This window comes from Delphinapterus leucas, chromosome 8 (genome assembly GCF_059928025.1).
Source record: "Delphinapterus leucas isolate spDelLeu-1000000601 "Yukka" chromosome 8, BTC_Dleu_Yukka2, whole genome shotgun sequence".
Classification (NCBI taxonomy): domain Eukaryota; kingdom Metazoa; phylum Chordata; class Mammalia; order Artiodactyla; family Monodontidae; genus Delphinapterus; species Delphinapterus leucas.
In genome coordinates, this window is record NC_143136.1 from 3,159,205 (window position 1) to 3,175,752 (window position 16,548).

General features: G+C 60.3%; 2 protein-coding genes across 16 annotated transcripts in view; both read right to left on the reverse strand.

The window, feature by feature from the left end:
• ESPNL (espin like) overlaps positions 1 to 6,618 on the reverse strand; it is a 28,632-nt gene extending 22,014 nt beyond the window's left edge. The window contains exons 1-3 of one of the 2 annotated variants that reach the window (XM_089916146.1): positions 5,950 to 6,618; positions 4,505 to 4,695; positions 2,674 to 2,860 (exon numbers count right to left, since the gene is read on the reverse strand). In XM_089916146.1, coding sequence (XP_089772272.1) covers positions 2,674 to 2,860; positions 4,505 to 4,695; positions 5,950 to 6,243 — 672 coding nt within the window. In that variant the 5' untranslated portion in view covers positions 6,244 to 6,618. Of the gene's footprint in view, positions 1 to 2,673; positions 2,861 to 4,504; positions 4,696 to 5,949 lie in introns of those variants that run through there. The other variant, XM_089916148.1, reaches the window with a different exon arrangement.
• A 261-nt stretch (positions 6,619 to 6,879) lies between these two features.
• Positions 6,880 to 16,548, reverse strand: part of SCLY (selenocysteine lyase) — a 29,691-nt gene continuing 20,022 nt past the window's right edge. For 9 of the 14 annotated variants that reach the window (XM_089916127.1, XM_022568098.2, XM_022568097.2 and 6 more), the window contains 5 exons: positions 14,093 to 14,129; positions 11,319 to 11,402; positions 10,749 to 10,848; positions 9,193 to 9,268; positions 7,242 to 8,317 (listed from right to left, as the gene is read on the reverse strand). In XM_089916127.1, the coding sequence (XP_089772253.1) occupies positions 8,164 to 8,317; positions 9,193 to 9,268; positions 10,749 to 10,848; positions 11,319 to 11,402; positions 14,093 to 14,129 (451 nt within the window). In that variant the 3' untranslated portion in view covers positions 7,242 to 8,163. The other 5 variants (XM_022568103.2, XR_002643805.2, XR_002643806.2 and 2 more) reach the window with 5 other exon arrangements.

Consider the following 16,548-nt stretch of genomic DNA (forward strand, 5'->3'; position numbering starts at 1 on the left):
GTAAGCTGAACACCCCCAGGGGCTGGTTTCACTTATCAAATAAAGAAATGCCTTTGGGCAGCACCTAAGGGACAGTAAGCAGATGTTTGCTGATGAAGGGAGGGAGGGAGGGAGAGAAAGGACATCCTGGCACCAGGCCTGTTTGTACCCTATCACGTCTCCAGCACGAAGATGCACGGGTGCTGGGAGGCGGGTCCTGAGCAGCCTTCCTCATGGTGGACCCAAGTCTGGTCACCCTGTGGCTTGGGCCCCGTCCTGCTGGCTGCCACAGGAGTGACTTCCAGCCGGCCCTCCTCACGGGCCCTCAGCTGCCCCTCTGTGAGGGCACCAGTGGGCTCTGGTCCACGGCACCCAGCCAGGCCCGTGGGCACGCAATGGACTGTGTGCACCCGGGGCAGCCATGTGACAGTGAGACGTAAGGGGTTCTTCTTCTGCCTTCCTGATAGAAGGGGCTGGTGGATGTGGCGTCACCCCCTTTTCTCCCTCTTCCTGCCTTGAATGCGGCCAACTCTCACCATGAGGGAGAGGCTGGGAGGACAGCAGAGATGTGACCCAGTGTCAACGGCCTCTACGTGGGAGGGACAACCTTTCAGTGGTTTAGTGCACTGGTCACTGCAGCCAAACGCTGGCTGATCCAACAGCCAAACGTGTCTGTTAGAAAAAGACCAGTGAGCCGGGAACAGAGACCCTCCCCTCGGCCAGCTCCCCGAAGGGAGGGGGCGCCCAGCACTGAGTGGGTGAGCCAGGTTGGACGCCGCCCCCTCCCCTCTCAGTCCACCCTGCAGGAGGCGGGGCTGGGGAGTCACATCCGGAAAAGCCTTTCTGGCCCTGGGACCCCGTGGCCCCAGCTGTTTCTCACGGGATGAGCCCCTGTGGGGCTCCATGGGGCTCGGTGGACATTCTTCCCTCCTGCCCACCCTCCCCCTGCTCCTGGGCACCCCCGCTGCTCCGAGCTGCTTCTCCTCGCCCTGCACAGCCCACTAGCTCACTCCCACACCGTGTGCTGAGCACCTGCTGCGTTTGTGGCCCTGCGGCCAGAGATGACCGGGACTCAGGCTCCCGCAGGGCGAGGAGTCCAGGTCTGGGGACAGGCACGTTTCTGGGAGGCCAAGATCTGAACTACAGTGAGGGGACATAAGGACAACTCCACCCAGTGGCCCGGGCGGGGCCAAAGACAGGAAAGTTAGTGCAGCAGGAGCCGCAGAGCTTTCTTCTGCAAGAGGAGCTGGCTGTGTAGGAGGGGCTGCAGCAAGGGGGCCTGGGAGGGGACGCAGCCTGTACGAAGGTGCGGCCGCCTGAGGGGCTGAGGCCAGCCTGGGAGATGCAGCAGCGAAGGGAGGCTGGAGGCAACTGCTGGCGGCCTCTGAGGCCAAGGTGAGTGGCTGGAGGCCAGATTCCTTCCCTCCTTCACTCACTCATCAAACATCTCTGGAGCCCTTACTATGTGCCAGGCACAGGAACGCAGCAGCAGGGCTGTGCCACTGCTTCCTGGAGCTGCTGGAACTTACAGCCTGGGTGGGAACAGACAACCACCAAGATAAAGTCAAACACAACGTTTATCAATGTTGGTGCAGGACAGACAGCAGGAGAGCAGGACGGGGAGCTGGGCCAGGTGGCTGCCATCCTAAACAGGTGGACAGGGGATGCAGTGGGGGGGAGGCACACCTGGGGAGCTGTCACCAGGCACAGGGTGCAGCACGTGCAAAGGCCCTGGGGCAGGGAGGCTGGCCTGCTGGAGGGAGGGCTGGAAACGCGGCCCCATGTGAAGGGAGGGAGGTTCTGAGTGAAGAAGGGCTCTCCCTTCTCCACCAGTGACCTGCGTGACCTTCAGAGATGCCAGCAGACCCTGGCGCTCCCAGCTCGCAGCCCTTCAGCAGCTCCCCAGTGCCCCAGGAAAGAGCCCAGGTCCTCCCGGGGCCTCGGTCTGCCTTTCCGCCTCACGCCACCCCACGGGCTCTCCCAACTGTGACTGAGCTGGGCCCCCGCTCCTCCAGGAACCTGCTTTGGGGCCCACCCCCTGCCCAGCCACCTCCTGTCCAGCCTCAGTTCTGCCCCTCCCCAGAGAGACCTCCCCACTCTGAGACTTGGCCGGGTCTCTGTAATGGACCCTCAGAGCTCCCAGGCCAGGTTTTTGGTGGCGGAGCCAGAAAGTCCTCAGCCCTGGAAGAAGTGTTGGCGGAAGGCATCCTCCTCAAGCTGGGTCACTCTGTGTTCCTTCTGGAAAGAGGCCTGGGTGACCCTTCCATGGGTCCAGTGGGCAAGAGGGGAGGGGTCTGGCCCTGGGCTCCAAATGGCCAGGGCCAGGCACTGCCTGTGCCAGAGACAGAGCAGCTGGGCGCCACCGACCCTGACGACTCCTGGGGGAGGGGCAGGAGAGCAGGTCCTACAGGGGCTGACTTTCAGTCCGCAGCCACCTCCAGTCAAAGCTGTGGGCTCCGGGCTGCACCGCGGGGCCGAGACTGGGCCTGGCATGTGGGTGCTCTGAGCCATGGGCCGGCCCATCTGCTCCCCCAACCACCGTGTGGGTCCTCGGACTTCCTGTGGGCAAACTGAGACCCAGTTTGGGTGTGCCGCACCCACACCAGCCGGGAGCCACTCGCTCGAAGGCGGTTCCGCAGGCGAGTTGCCAGCTTTCCCGGCCCTCCCCTGCCCGCGCCCCCGGCGGCCCCTTACCAGCCAGACGACGAGCGAGTAGTGGCCGCGGGCAGCGGCGGCGTGCAGGGCGCTCATGCCGTCGAGGGCGCGCAGGTGTACGTCGGCGCCGCAGTCCTTCACCAGGAACTGGGCCAGGTGCAGGTGGCCCTCCTGGCAGGCCAGGTAGAGCGGGGAGGCGCCGCTGCGCGTCCGTCGGTTCACGCCGCTATGGGGGAGGGCGGGGTTCAGCGGGCGCTCGGCCCGGGGGTCGCGGGGAGCCGCTCCAGCCAAGGGCCCAGATCGGGGAGGGGCGTCCCGGCACCTGGCTGAGCTGTTGCGGCCACCCCGCTTCCCGGCTGAGGTGAGGGGCCCAGCCGGCCACCTGTAGCGTTGCACAGGTTGCGCACGGCGCAAGGGCACGGGGTCGGGGCGGGGGTGAGGTGGGCACGGGCCGCCGGAATCCAGCTTCCCCTCCCCCACCCCCCCTCCCCATCAAGATGTGCGCGCCGCCAGGGGTTGGCCGGCAGAGGGCGCTTCTTAGGGGGTGACTAGCCCAGCAGGGCCTGCAGTGGACGGGTCAGGGAACCTCCAGAGCTGAGGGCCTGCTCTGTACAAGGGGCCAGTGAGCAGGGCAGTAGCCCTTCTGTGATGCCCAGCCCTGGCGTCCGAATTCCAGGCCCCCATGTGGATGGACTGGGGCAGGGTCGTCAGATTTCCTGCATCCGGCTTTGCCTCTATGGTGCTGCAGGCCCAGGAGAGTTCTTGGTCCCCAGGGCAGCCCCTCCCCAAACCGGACCCACGCCCTGTTGACAAAGACTTCACCTCTAGGTCCTGTGGTCGGTGCCGGTGGGAATGTGGGCCCTGGGGCGGGGGACCTTCCCGTGTGCTTGTGTGTGTTTTAATGTGAAATCTTCCACTTTTCAAATGACAGAAACTGCTTCTAAAACTGCCGGTCTAAGAGACACTCTGTGGCCGGCCGGGCCCGGGGCAGCTGGTGTGGACGCTCTGGGGAAGATCCGCAGAGGCGAGTCCCGAAGGCCTTTGCCGAGGGGTCGGGATGGGAAGGCCCAGGGACAGGAACACTGTTCCACAGCTGAGCTATCCGGCCTCGTCCAGGAGCAACCGTGGGGTGGCCAGGACAGCCAGCCGGCCAACAAGAGGCCCCGCAGAGGAGAAGGCGTGTGGTTACAGAGGCAGGCGGGTTCGGGGGACAAAGGCCAGGTCAGGTGTGGGGTGGACACGGAGTCCCACCCCCAGCCAGGGCAGTAGCCCTGAGAACAGACGGTGGGGGGCAGGCCACGTGCACGGCACCCTAGATGGCCCGTTGTGTGCCCAGGGTATCTTTTGTGGGGCGCAAGGGCCACAGCAGTGCCCACGATGGGGAAGGGGAGTCCCGCTGCCCGCTGCCCCCGCCTCGCCATCCACCAACTCCAGGCGGGGGGGCAGGGGTTCACAGTGTCAGGAACAGGACAGTGTGGAGGGAGAATCCAGGCCGACCTGAAGGGGCCCCCAAGTCCACTGCACAGCCTCTGCTCCCTTCGGGTGGCTTGAGGGGGCCACATTCCCAGCCAGGGGAAGCCGGGCCCTGAGACGCCCCCAGGCAGGGCCAGGAGCTGCCTGAGCATATAGAGCGCCTCCTGCTCTGACTGCTGTAGCAGCTTCCTCGCCGTTCTCACTGCTCCCTCCACGCTCCGAGCCTCACCCCGAGCTCTCTCCGCCCGCGCCTTGGCCACAGACTTGTCCCTCCACACTCCCCTCCCCCAAGGCCCGCCTCCAAGGCGGCAGCCCCTCCTCCTCCGCCCCCTCGGTGCGGCCTCCCCAGCACCTGCACCCCCCGGACTGCCCAACAGGCGGCGCTGCGGCTCCTCACCTGCCGTGGGCGGCCGTCAGGAGCTTCAGGCAGGTCAGGTCCCCGCTGACGGCGGCGTGGTGCAGCGGCAAGGCCCCCTCCAGCGTCTCCAGCGTGGCTGCGTGGCCCTCTCGCAGCAGCCACTCCACCAGCACCGGGTGTCCGAAGCGGGCGGCCAGGTGCAGCGGGGAGACGCCCGAGGAGTCTCGGTCCTACGGAGGCACGGACGGGGCGGTGAGCGGGCGGCGGGCCCGGAGCCAGCCCTGCCCAGCAGCACCAGTGTGGCCAGGGCCAGCCGCCCGGCACCACAGCGCCCGGGACCCCGGCGGAGAGCTTCCGCCACGCCCCTCCGTCCGGCGTGCTCCGTCGCGGGGCGTGCGGAAGGAGGTCTCTGGGACTGAGAGGTCGGCGGCAGGGCCAGGATCAAGTACAGGCCTTCTGGGTCCAAGTCCCTGATCCTGAGCATCCGAGCTCCCTCCCCTTCTCTGCTCGCAGTCAGAGCGGCTTCCGCTCGCCCAGCTGCGCCCGCGCCGGCCGGTGGCCTGCCCCGTGTCCAGGGCTGCGGCGTCTCTGGGCCTCTGCCCCACCCCCACCGAGCGCCCACCCGCCGGCCCCCGAGTCCTCTTGCCGGGGACCCTATCCACCGTGGGCCTCTGGCAGACCTGGGCGTTCTCCCAGGCACAGGGGTGGCCCCGCTCCCGCCCCCGGGGTTGTGCGAAAAGCCTCTGAGGATGAGGACGGCGGCCTGGAGGCTGTTGGGACGCTCAGGCTGTGACCGCCGAGTCCTCCCCGTCCCGGACCGAGCGGGTCACGGTGATGCCCACCCCCCGACTCCGGCCTCTGGGAGGACGTCCTTACACCGCCAGAGCTGGCTCACCGACCTCCCGTGGTCCTTCACCCCCACACGGAGCACCCACCCGGCCGGCAGGAGAAGGGAGAGGCGGGCCCTGAGACTCTTCTCTTCACATCAAGGTTCTCGTCCCACTGCCCCCCACAGCTGCACCTGTGCTGTCACCCACCGGGGCCCCCGGGCGTCCAGGCCGGTGCCCACAGCTCCCGAGTCCGAGTGCCCACCTTGCTTCTCTTCGTAAGGACCCTTTTCTAAACCCTTCGGAGACAGGCCCACGGATCAGGCCTGATAAGGGCCCCGTGAGATCGCCACTGGCAAGGCCAGGCGCCCCTGGGTGGGACGTGGGGAGGAAGAACAAGGGTGGCCACTCTGTGCTGGGCGCTGGGGGACGCGAGGGGGTTTAGGAGGTGCCCACTTTGGGGGCGGAGGGATGTTGGGCAGAGACAGACGCCACTGACTGTGCTGTGGGGCCCGCGTGGTGACTCCCTGACAGGAACAGCCCAGGGCCGAGGTGCCCAGGGGAGGCCGAGGGCTCCGGATCCGGCTCTCGGCTCATGCCTCCCTCCATCCCCATGGACAGGGGTCCCCCCGCGGCCACCGTGCCCGCTCGGCTCACCTGCAGACCGCAGCCCCCTTCGCGCACCAGCCAGCACATTTCGGCCAGGCTACCGGTGGCGGCGGCGTCATGCACCGGTGTGGCCCCGTTATGGGCCCGCTGGTTGCCGGGTAGCTGGGCCCGCTGCACCAGGAACTTGACGCAGGCCAGGTGGCCGGCCCGGGTGGCGTGGTGCACCAGGCCAGCCCCCAGGGCGTCGGTGATGCCCGGGCCCAGGGCGCCCGCCTCCAGCAGCCGCTCCAGGGTGGCCAGGTCCCCATCCTTGGCGGCCACGAGCGCCCGCTGCTCCTCCATCCACCCGGCCGGCTCTCCTCGACTCGCGCACAGGCCCGGGCTTCCTGTTTCAGGCGTGGACGCAGCTCCCGGCTCCGGTTACCTGATAAGCGGCGCAGAGGGCAGATGGGAGGCGGCAGGGGGGTGGGGGGACAGGCCTTGGGGACCGGGCCTCCGCAGCCCAGCCCCAGCCGCTCCCGCAGCACCCGGAGCTGCGGTGGGCAGAGGGCGTGGGGGAAGGGCCCACACCGGGTTTGGGTTGGGGATGGGCGCTGGCCGGGGGGACACTGCCTTGTGCTGGCTCATGCCTCCTCCTCCCGTGGAGCGAGGGCTGGGATGGACTTCCCGCGTCGAGCAGGTGTTCACAGTGGCAGTGTCCTTTCCAGAAAGCGGTAGGCTCCCGAGTGTCCGCTTCCCCCAGGCTGGGGGCAGCCGCCCTGAAGGCTGTGCTGGGCCATGGGAGGCCACCTGGGAGACCCTTCTCACAGGAGGGCAGACCCATCCAAGTGGAGCCCTTTCTGGGGACCTTAAGTGTTTGGGACATGTTGTCACCCACCGGGAGCTGGAGGCCTGCCTGGCCCCTGGGAAATCTATGCTGGATCCTGGCCTCAGCTGGCCTTGGAGGCTCCGTGAACCTCTGGACAGCAGCTGCTCCCCAGGGCCGGTGACGGGCACAGGGCCCTGACCGAGAGTCTCTGGCGCTGCAGCTAAAGGTCCCGAGTGCATTTTTCAGAGCTGCCAAGCATCTTTTTCCAGACTGTTCTCTTCTGTGGGGCTGGACACCCAAAGTTCTCTGCTGGGGGAATCGGGACACCACAGCCTCTGCCTGGCGGAAGCAGGATGCTGCATGTTAGGGACCTACTTTCTAGAGCTCCCAGAGACACAGTCGCAAGACGAGTTCCTGAAGCTAAAGCGTGATTATGCAGTGAGCAGTGGGTCTGACCCCACCCCACTGCCGGCACAGACACACTGGTGCCCCCAAGAGAAGCACCCACTAGAAGAACCACAAAATGTCCAAAACAAGCACTGGAAGCTTTTATTAGTTCATCTAATTTCTGACGGTTGTTTCCTCAGTGCCATCACGAAGTTCCTTGCACCTTTCAACCGCACATTACAAGTGTTACTCAATTAAAAAAAACCACTCCTATGTAAATGTCTCCATAGACATGACATCTGATGTGAACCAGACACCACAATGCCACTGTGAAGATCAAAGAATCCTCCCGCAAATACAACCGAGATGGGAGCTGAGCGAGGGATGAACGATTTTCCGCCCTGGGAATGAGCCAGCATCACGCAGGCGCTGCCGCCCGTGACTCTGACGGCTGAGCTGAAACCCTGAGCAAATGATCTAATGCAAGGGACGGGAGGGGCCTGCGGACTGGGAGAGAGGGCGCCCAGTGGTCAATGGCCCGAGTGACCAGCAAGTGATCAGGAGGATGGGCAGGCCCGGAAGCGGGGGGACGCCCAGCGGGGAGGGGCCTGACCACAGGGGCCCCCACCCTCTGGAAAGGGCTTGAGAAAGGCCATGAGGGTGAGGAGGGACCGACCTCTCAGCCAACAGGTGCACAGAGGCCAGGACAGCAGCCAAAAACCAGGTCTCCTATTTCCATGAGAGCAGCTGACAATCAATTATAAATACTAGGATTTTACCTTTCGGATAAAAATGCCACCTTCCAGGAAGGGCGTGCTTACAACAAGCTCGCCCCACTTCCCAGCGGGGAGGGTGGACGCGGCTAAAGCGTTTCTAATCCAACTGGTGCCACTGGGCAGCAGTGACAGGGATGGTCCCACGAGGGCATCTTGTCCTGGGCCCCTCAGCACCGGTGGCGTCTGTGGGCCCAGCAGACCCGCTCCCTCACTGACCAAGGGACGGGAGGGAGCCCGGAGCCCACACGCTCTGGGACAAGAGGAAGACTCCTTCTGGCACCGCCCTGGGCACTAGGCCTGGCCCTCCAGCCGGGCCACCGCCTGCTTCAGGTCCTGCACGACGAGGTCCACTTCGGCCCGGGTGGTGCCGCGGCCCACGCTGAGCCGGATGGCGTTCCTGGCCAGGTCCAAGGGGACGCCGCAGCTCAGCAGCACCGGGGATGGGCTGTGGGGCGGGGGGACGGGCCAGCCGTCAGCACACGGGCTCTCCCGGGCTGCCGCGTGTCCTCGGCCAGCTCCCCACTGGCCACGCACACTCTTTGGCCCACCGTCACCAAGGGCCGGCTCAAAGCCTCCCTGCTCTCCAGCCGGGCCTGCCCTGGCACAGACCCCGACCCCGGCAGCACAGAGGCGGCCGTTTGCCCCTGCACCCGAGAGCCGGAGCCCGGGGTACTGTGGCAGCTCCCGTCTCCAAGGAGTTAGCGGGCTCGGTTCCTGGAGGGGACGCTGAGCCACACGCGAGGCAGAGGGACGGCCTCCTGCAGACCCTGGAGGCTGCGGCCCGCCCAAGTCAGTGCTGAGTTTGGTCCCGGTGCCCTGGCCTCGAACGGAGGCCTGTTGCTCATCACGACCACAGCTCCGCTCTCTCCAGAGCCCAGGTGGCCGCATCCAGCTCTACTCCCGCCTGCAGGGCCCCCCAAGAAACCGAACCCCCTTCTCTTCCTCCAGCAGGGCTGCTCCCGATGCCCAGGCCCGAGGCTCCACCCTCCCCTCCCGCTTCCGCCCGCTCCTGGCAGGGGGCGTGATCTGAACCCAAATCTGGTCACAGCTCCCGGTTTTCTCGAGGCTGAAGTGGGCGCCCGCAGCCCGGCCCTGCTGCACCAGCCCGCCCCTCCTCCCCGCTCCCCACCTCACACGGAGCCCTGCTGCCCGTCTCCCGGTCCAGCCCGAGGCCCCTGAAGGCTGCAGCTCCCACTCGCTCCTCCCGAGGGCCTGCGCCGTCTGGTCACTGTCCACGCCCCTGCTAGGCTGCAGAGCTGCCCAAACCTAGAGCCCGGATGCGCCCTGGATGCCGTGGCCAAGTACGTGGAGAGCACTCACCGGTCTCCATGGTCCGAGTGGCACGCAGCCCCTAGGCTGGCCAGCAGCGTCCTGCACTGGGCCAGCACCAAGCGGCCTAGGAGACAGAGCACAGGGCCCCTGAGGTGGAGTCCAGGCGGGGGCTGCCTCTCTTCCCTGCTGCAAGTTTGGACGCTCCCTCCCTCGTACCACCTGACGGAATCCCAGGGCACAGGTCCCTCTGACGGCAGGTGAGAGAAACCACAGCAGGTCCCAGAGGAAGCGCTTCCTCTGCCCCTTGGCTGCAGAAAAGCAGACACTCTTCGGCCTCATAAGACTGGCCTTGAGAATGTGGTACCATCAGCTGCCTGGCAGGACTCGCAGAATCCTCATGAGCTGCCTTACCGAATAACGTGCTGTCCTGGTAATAATGTCTAACTTGACGTCTCCGTTTTCTAAAGGGAGAGACATTGGGAGCTGTCTGTGTTAAGCTAGAAGGCACTTCCCTCTTCCTTCACAGGCACAGAGATTTAAAAAAATACAGTGATGGGAATTCCCTGGCGGTCCAGTGGGTACGACTCTGCCCTCTTACTGCCGAGGACCCGGGTTCGATCCCTGGTCGGGGAACTAAAAATCCCACAAGCCACGTGGCGCAGCCAAAAAAAACCAAAACCAACCAAACAAACAAAACACCCCAACACCGATGACTGCTGATTTAATTAAAACGAACAGCCTGTCTCATTTAAATTAACACAGGTCATCACAGAATATAAAGTCTGCCCCCAGAAAAAGGGGGGAAGACACTAGAGGGAGGAACTTCCCTTCCCATAGCGGGGAGATTTGGAGAGTTAGCCGTGTGCTTCCTTCCCAACGAGGATGCACTCCAGACCCGGTGACGGCCGCCCCAGGGTTTCTTCATGGTCCAAACACGCTGCCCCGTTTCTCAGAGTGACCACGAGGCAACGACCTCTTCTTCTAAGAGGTGAAAACTGCCCTTCAGGTCGGCTCTCCCGTGCTCTTGGGGCCACCGTAATCTCCTCCCAGACAAACAGGATGCTCTACACCCAGGACTCAAGCCTCAGGGACTCCGGGCAGCCAAGTCCTAAGCGTCTGGGATAGGAGTCGCCCTAAGGCTAATCCTAACGCTAACCCCAAGCCTAATCCTAACCCGAACCCTAACTTTTCCAGCTGGGAGGCAGAGATCGCAGGAACTAATGAAGCCCACAGATCTGCACTTCAGCCTGACTCTGGGCCAGTTTTCACTTGGTTGCCTCTACTTTCCTGACCCTCATAAAATGTTTTGTAAAAATTGCAGACAAAGATGGACCAACTAGCCTAAAATTCAGTTCACTTTATCTCCATCCCTCACATCTTTGGGGCGGGGCTAGGACCCTGTGAGAGCTGAGCGCCGCTGTGCTGTGTCCAGAGAGATCCTTAGCACCTGGAGCAGGTCAGCAGCTGTGCCCAGAGCCCCACCACCACAGGACAGTGCCTGGTGGGGTGACCATGCCTCGGCCAGTGCCCACGCCTCCCCACAGCTCAAGCTGTGCCCAGCCCAGCCCAGCCCCCAGCCAGGGAGAGCTGGGGGCAGTCGTCACCTTGCAGCCGGGGTCCCTGGATGGAGAAGTTACAGGTGTTGGGGAGTCGCTCAGTGCCTGGAAACTGGCTGTTCAGATGGACTCGCTCACCAAACTCAGCCTGGAAAATGAACAGAATATGTGCAGTAGCATCTTCGAAGCCCCTCCCCCCAACTGCTTGAACTTCAGACTTTCTGGAAAACAAAACCTCACTCTCGGGAATTCCCTGGCGGTCCGGTGGTTAGGGCTCTGCACTCTCACTGCTGAGGGCCTGGGTCCAGTCCCTGGTTGGGGAACTAAGATCTCGGCAGCCACGCGGTGTGGCAGGAAGAAAAAAACCCTCACCCTCAACACACAGAATGATTATCTTACTGATAAACATCTACTGATAATAGTCAGGGAGACTGGCTATGGAGAGCAAATAACTGGGAGAAAAAACTTCTGAATACATGTGGATCGTCTTCACACAACCCTGAGATATTCCGTCTCTGGTATTTCTGTCACGTGTCTGTGAGAAAGTCGCCTGGTCTGGAGCCCACCTTGGGGGTCTCGGCCCCGCTGTCCCCAGAGCTCCGGGCCACGGGCACTCACCGCCAGCCTCTCCTCCAGGTAGTCGCGCACAGCCTGCATGTGGGCTTCGTAGGCCTCGCACTTCTCTGCCACCAGCTCAGCCGCCTAGGGACACAGGAGGGCCCCTCGGTTACGGTGAAACAAGGGGAGCAAGACAGCTTTAAGCAGCAGAGGTGATTCTCCCCGAAGGCAGACCGGTGACACGGCCTCAACCTGCTCACTCTCTGGAACCTCACAGATACACAGTACGCGCCGACCGTGTGACCGGGGACGGGATAAGTGCCGAGCACCCTTCACTTGTTAACAGGAATTTACTTTTTCAGGCTTCCGGATACCCCAGGCGCTGGAGAGTCCCTAGCCGGCGGCCAAAGGCAATCCCAGTCCTGAAGGCACATCCATCCCAGGGAAGAGGTGACCACGGCAGACCGACGGGTGGGCGCCGTGACGGGAACTCGGGGCAGCGGGGAAGGGCATTCCAGGCAAAGGCCCTGCAGGGGGAAAGGCGAGTGCTCCTGGAACACAGTGAGCGAGGGGGACAGCGCCCCAGAGGCCCCATGACAGGGGGGATCTGAGCCTAAACACAAGGCAGATGCACGTGGATTTTGAGCAAGGGGTGGGCTGCTCTGATCTGTGTGTTAGAACTGGATGCTACGTGGAGAGTGGATGAGGCGTCCACACACAAGACGGGGATGATCCGGCCTAGTCGGTACAAGAGGCAGGTCCTGGACCTCTCGTGGAGACTGAACAGACAGGCCCGGCTGCTGTATCAGGTGCGTGGGACGGGACAGGGCAGATCAAAGGCACCTCCTAGATTTCTCAGCTGAGAGCCTGGGTGGCAGGAGGCACCACGGGGAGAGACGCCAACGATGCAGGAGAGAGAGCAGGACACATCGTGGGCTCAGAGGACATGTTGAGGAAGCAGGTGGGACGTGGGCCTCCCAGCAGGTCAGCACCTGCCCTGAGACGTCAAGTCCAAGACCGGAGCACAGGCTGGCATCAGAGCCACGGGACAGGGTGAGCACAGCGAGAGAGAGAGGAGGCACCCAGGATGCTGACGGGTGAAGAGGCAGAGAAGGAACCTCTGGGGGGAGAAGCGGTCCCACAGCTGCAGGAGGTCACAGGGCGAAATGGGGACCTCCTCGACCAGCTTCCGGGGAGCAGAGCAGGTGTCAGGAGAAGGGTAGGGGGTGAGAGTGCGTGCGGGCTGCTCCGCGGGGCGGAGGGCTCGGGAAGAAGCTGGAGCAGTGAGGACCACGGGAGGCCGGTTTTAGAGGCTGGGGGAGGAACGTGCTGGCAGAGGGCTGTGAGGGTGCAGGGCAGGGGGTGGCCGCAGGGGGGCGCCTTTCTTCAGCCGGCACACGGGGAAGGGGTGGAAGGCAGCATAGAGACCTTGACTCGCCCCAGGGGGGCCAGGACACACCTCCCAGGGGAGGGGGGGGCGTGTCCCGAGCCAGACCACACCGAGGAGGGCCAGGCTGAGCAAGGGGAGGGGGCGACAATGGTGTGACACCCCTCCCGTGACGGCAGGGTCAGAGGGCCCTGGCACAGATGCAAGCCAGGAGCGAGGAAAGGGCCACGGCTGCAGAAGGGAGCGGAGGGGCCTGCTGCTGCTGCGCCGCCATCTAATCCTCATCAGGAAGATCTTTAAGAAGCTGCCCCTCTGTCACCATCTCGGGGGGCAGGGGGTAACTGGACCCAGGGGATGAGCAAACCTGTGGTGATGACGTCATTGCTTTTAATATTAGAAGAGACTTGAGAAAAGATACTTCCCTTTTAAATGCTAAGTGTATGAAACCCACTCCACATTTCTTAAAAAGCACATCTCCAGGTTGATAAATACAATTCAAGGTTCCTCTTATGTTGGTCTGTTTCTTGGGATCATGAACGTGATCTCTCCTAAAGCCAGGATACCTATTAAAGCTGCTGGGAAACTGATGTGAGATCATAGAAAATATGCGCTCTGGCCTCCGCCCTGGACCAGGCACAGAGCTTCCGAGACCCTTGGAATTTCCTAAGCATGAGGAGCAGCCTTTATTCTAATATTCTGGCTTGGGCTCTGCTTCCTGCTGCCAAGCTCCTAAATCCCTTGGAACTTCCTGGATGACAGTGTCTTTTGCCCTAATGAGGCGACCCTGGGTGGGCTCCTGGATAGGGGCTGGTCACCGAGCCCTGATGAGAAGCCTGGAATTTTTGTAGAGACGGGAGAGGGGCTGGAAACGGAGTTGATGACTGATCAAAGCCTCCATAGAAACCTCAACAGTGTGGGTTCAGAGAGCTTCCAGGTTGCTGATCACAGAGGTGCTAGGAGGCTGGTGCCTGGAGAGGGCACGGAAGCCCCTTCCCACATCCCCTGCCCTACGCTTCTCTTCCTTCTGGAGGTTCACCTGTACCCTTTATCATATCCTTTCATAATAAACCAGTACTCTAGTTTCTCTGCACTCTGTGAGCTGTTCTAGCAAATACACTGAACTCAAGGAGGGGCCATGGGAACCTCTGATTCACAGCTGGTTGGTCAGAAGTGTGGGTGGCAGTTGGCATCTGAAGCTGTGGGTGCCCACAACTGAGCCCTTAGCCTGTGGGCTCTGACAGTAACTCTGGGTAGACAGTGTCAGAATTGAATTGTAGGAAACTCAGCTGGTGCCACAGAATTGCTGGGTGGGGACCCCCAACCCCGCACATCTGGTGTCAGAAGTGTGGCGAGTGTGGCAGTGGTGTGAGAGTGAGGCGGAAACACAGGAGGAAGACACCGATGGACAACGCAACGGCTTCAGCTGTCCGAGGTCACCAAGGCTTACCTTCCCAAGGCCGGCAATCATCGGGGTGTTCTCTGTCCTGTAAGAGACAAAGGATTCAATCCTATTTCCATGCAAAGCGATTAACAGACATCCCTGGAAGGAATCCTGTCTATCTGAAAGTCAGGTGTTCAAATAAAGTCACACCAACATCTTTCCTAAACAAGGGCAGCTGCCAGCCCCCAAACCCCCGTCATCGCCCAGGGACAGCAGACGTGGCCCACTGGGCAATATACAGTGGGTGTCCAAGTGACAATTCTACCTGGACCCACCTCCTACCCAGGAGAAAGCCCTCCTCCGACTGCAGGCCCCAGAGCCCCCCTCTTTGGTCCCCCTGCCAAACCAGGTGAGGGTCTGAGGAACTCACTCCCCACTCCGTTCCCTTCAGCTGACGTTTCAGCTGAAGCCTCTCAACTGTAATATGGGATGAATCTTTTGTTACTAGAGACTTGGGGTGTAGTGTGTGTGTTCAGGGGGGCTGTGCAGGAGGGGACAGGAACACCCCCGAAGACCAGTGGTTCCCATACACTGATGTAACAAACTGAAAAACTACTCTTCGGGCTTCCCTGGTGGCGCAGTGGTTGAGAGTCCACCTGCTGATGCAGGGGACACGGGTTCGTGCCCTGGTCCAGGAAGTTCCCACATGCCGCTGAGCGGCTGGGCCCGTGAGCCGTGGCTGCTGAGCCTGCGCGTCTGGAGCCTGTGCTCCGCAATGGGAGAGCCCATGGCAGTGAGAGGCCCGTGTACTGAAAAAAAAAAAAAAAAAAAAAAAGAATGTGTATTTTGCTGTTGTTGGGTGGAGTGTTCCAAACAGGTTGATTAGATCCTGTTGGTTGATGGGTGTTGTTGCGTTCTTCTACACCGTAGCCAATTTTTGTCTAGTTGTTCTATCCATTGTTGAGGGAAGGGTGTTGAAGTCTCCATCTATAATTGTGGATCTGTCTATTTATCCTTTCAGTTTAGTTTGGTTTTTTTATTCCTCACATATTTTTCAGCTCTACTGTTTAGTGCATCCACATTAGGATTGCTATGTCTTCTTGGTGGACTGATTCTTTTACCATTATATAATTCTCCCTGCCTCCCCCATCCCCGGCAATTTTCTATTTTCTTTGCTCTGGAGTCTCCTTTATCTCATGTTATATAGCCATTCCTGCTTTCCTTAGATTAATGTTAGTGTGATACACTTTTTTCCAACCTTTACTTTTAACTTGCCTCTTGCTATATTTGAAGCAAGTTTCTTATAGACTGCATATAGTTGGATCAGTTTTTAAAATTTTTATTCTGCCAATCTCTGCCTTTTAATTGGTATATTTATACCATTTACATTTAATGTAATTGTTGATGTTCGCTCTTAAGTCTTCCATTTTATTTTTTCTCTGTTTTCTTTTTCCTACCTTTCTGTGGGTTACTTAAACAGTTTTCAGAAGTTCAAGTGAAGAACAGGAGCCTTACCTCCTTTTACATCCCTTTACCCTCCCCCATTCATAATATAATTATCTTAAATATTTCTTCCACATACATTTTGAAACACATCAGACAGTGCTATGACTTTTGCTTAGGCCATCAAACATAATTTAGAAAACTGAAGAGAAGGAAAGTCTATTTTATTTACCGTTTTTTTTTGTGTGTGTGTGGTACGCAGGCCTCTCACTGTTGTGGCCTCTCCCTTTGCGGAGTACAGGCTCCGGACGCGCAGGCTCAACGGCCATGGCTCACGGGCCCAGCCGCTCCGCGGCATATGGGATCTTCCCGGACCGGGGCACGAACCCACGTCCCCTGCGTCGGCAGGCGGACTCTCAACCACTGCGCCACCAGGGAAGCCCCCTATTTACCCATATTTTTGTTTACCATGCTCTTTCTCTCTGATGTTCCAAGGTTCCTTCTTTTACTGTTTCCTTCTGTGTAAAGAACTTCTTTAGTCATTTTTAGCATAGGTTTTCTGGTGATAAATTCTGTTAGTTTTCTCTTTCATCTGAGAATGTCTTGATTTCCTCTTCGTTCCTGAAGGATATTTCTGCTGTGTTTTTAATTTGGCTTGACGGTTCTTTTCTTTGAGCACTTGAAAATTTTTGCATACTTTCTCTGGCCTCCATGGCTTCAGAAGAGTAATCTACTGTCATTCAAATTATTTTTTTCCTATAGATAAGGTGTTATTTATTCTTTCCTCTGGCTGCTTTCAAGATTTTTCTTTGTCTTTCTTTTATGGAAGTTTACTATTTATGTCTTAGGGTAGATTTCTTTTGGTTTATCCTGTTTGGGTTTTGTTCATCTTCTTGAATCTGTGGGTTTATGTCTCTTGCCAAATTTGGGAAGTTTTCAGCCATTATTTCTTCAAGTTCTTTTTCATCCCACCCTCTTTCTCCTGTCCCTCCAGGACCTCAACGAAATGAATGTTAGATCTTTTGCTATAGTCCCACAGGTCCCCGGAGGCTCTGTTCAATCTTCTTCCAGTCTACTTC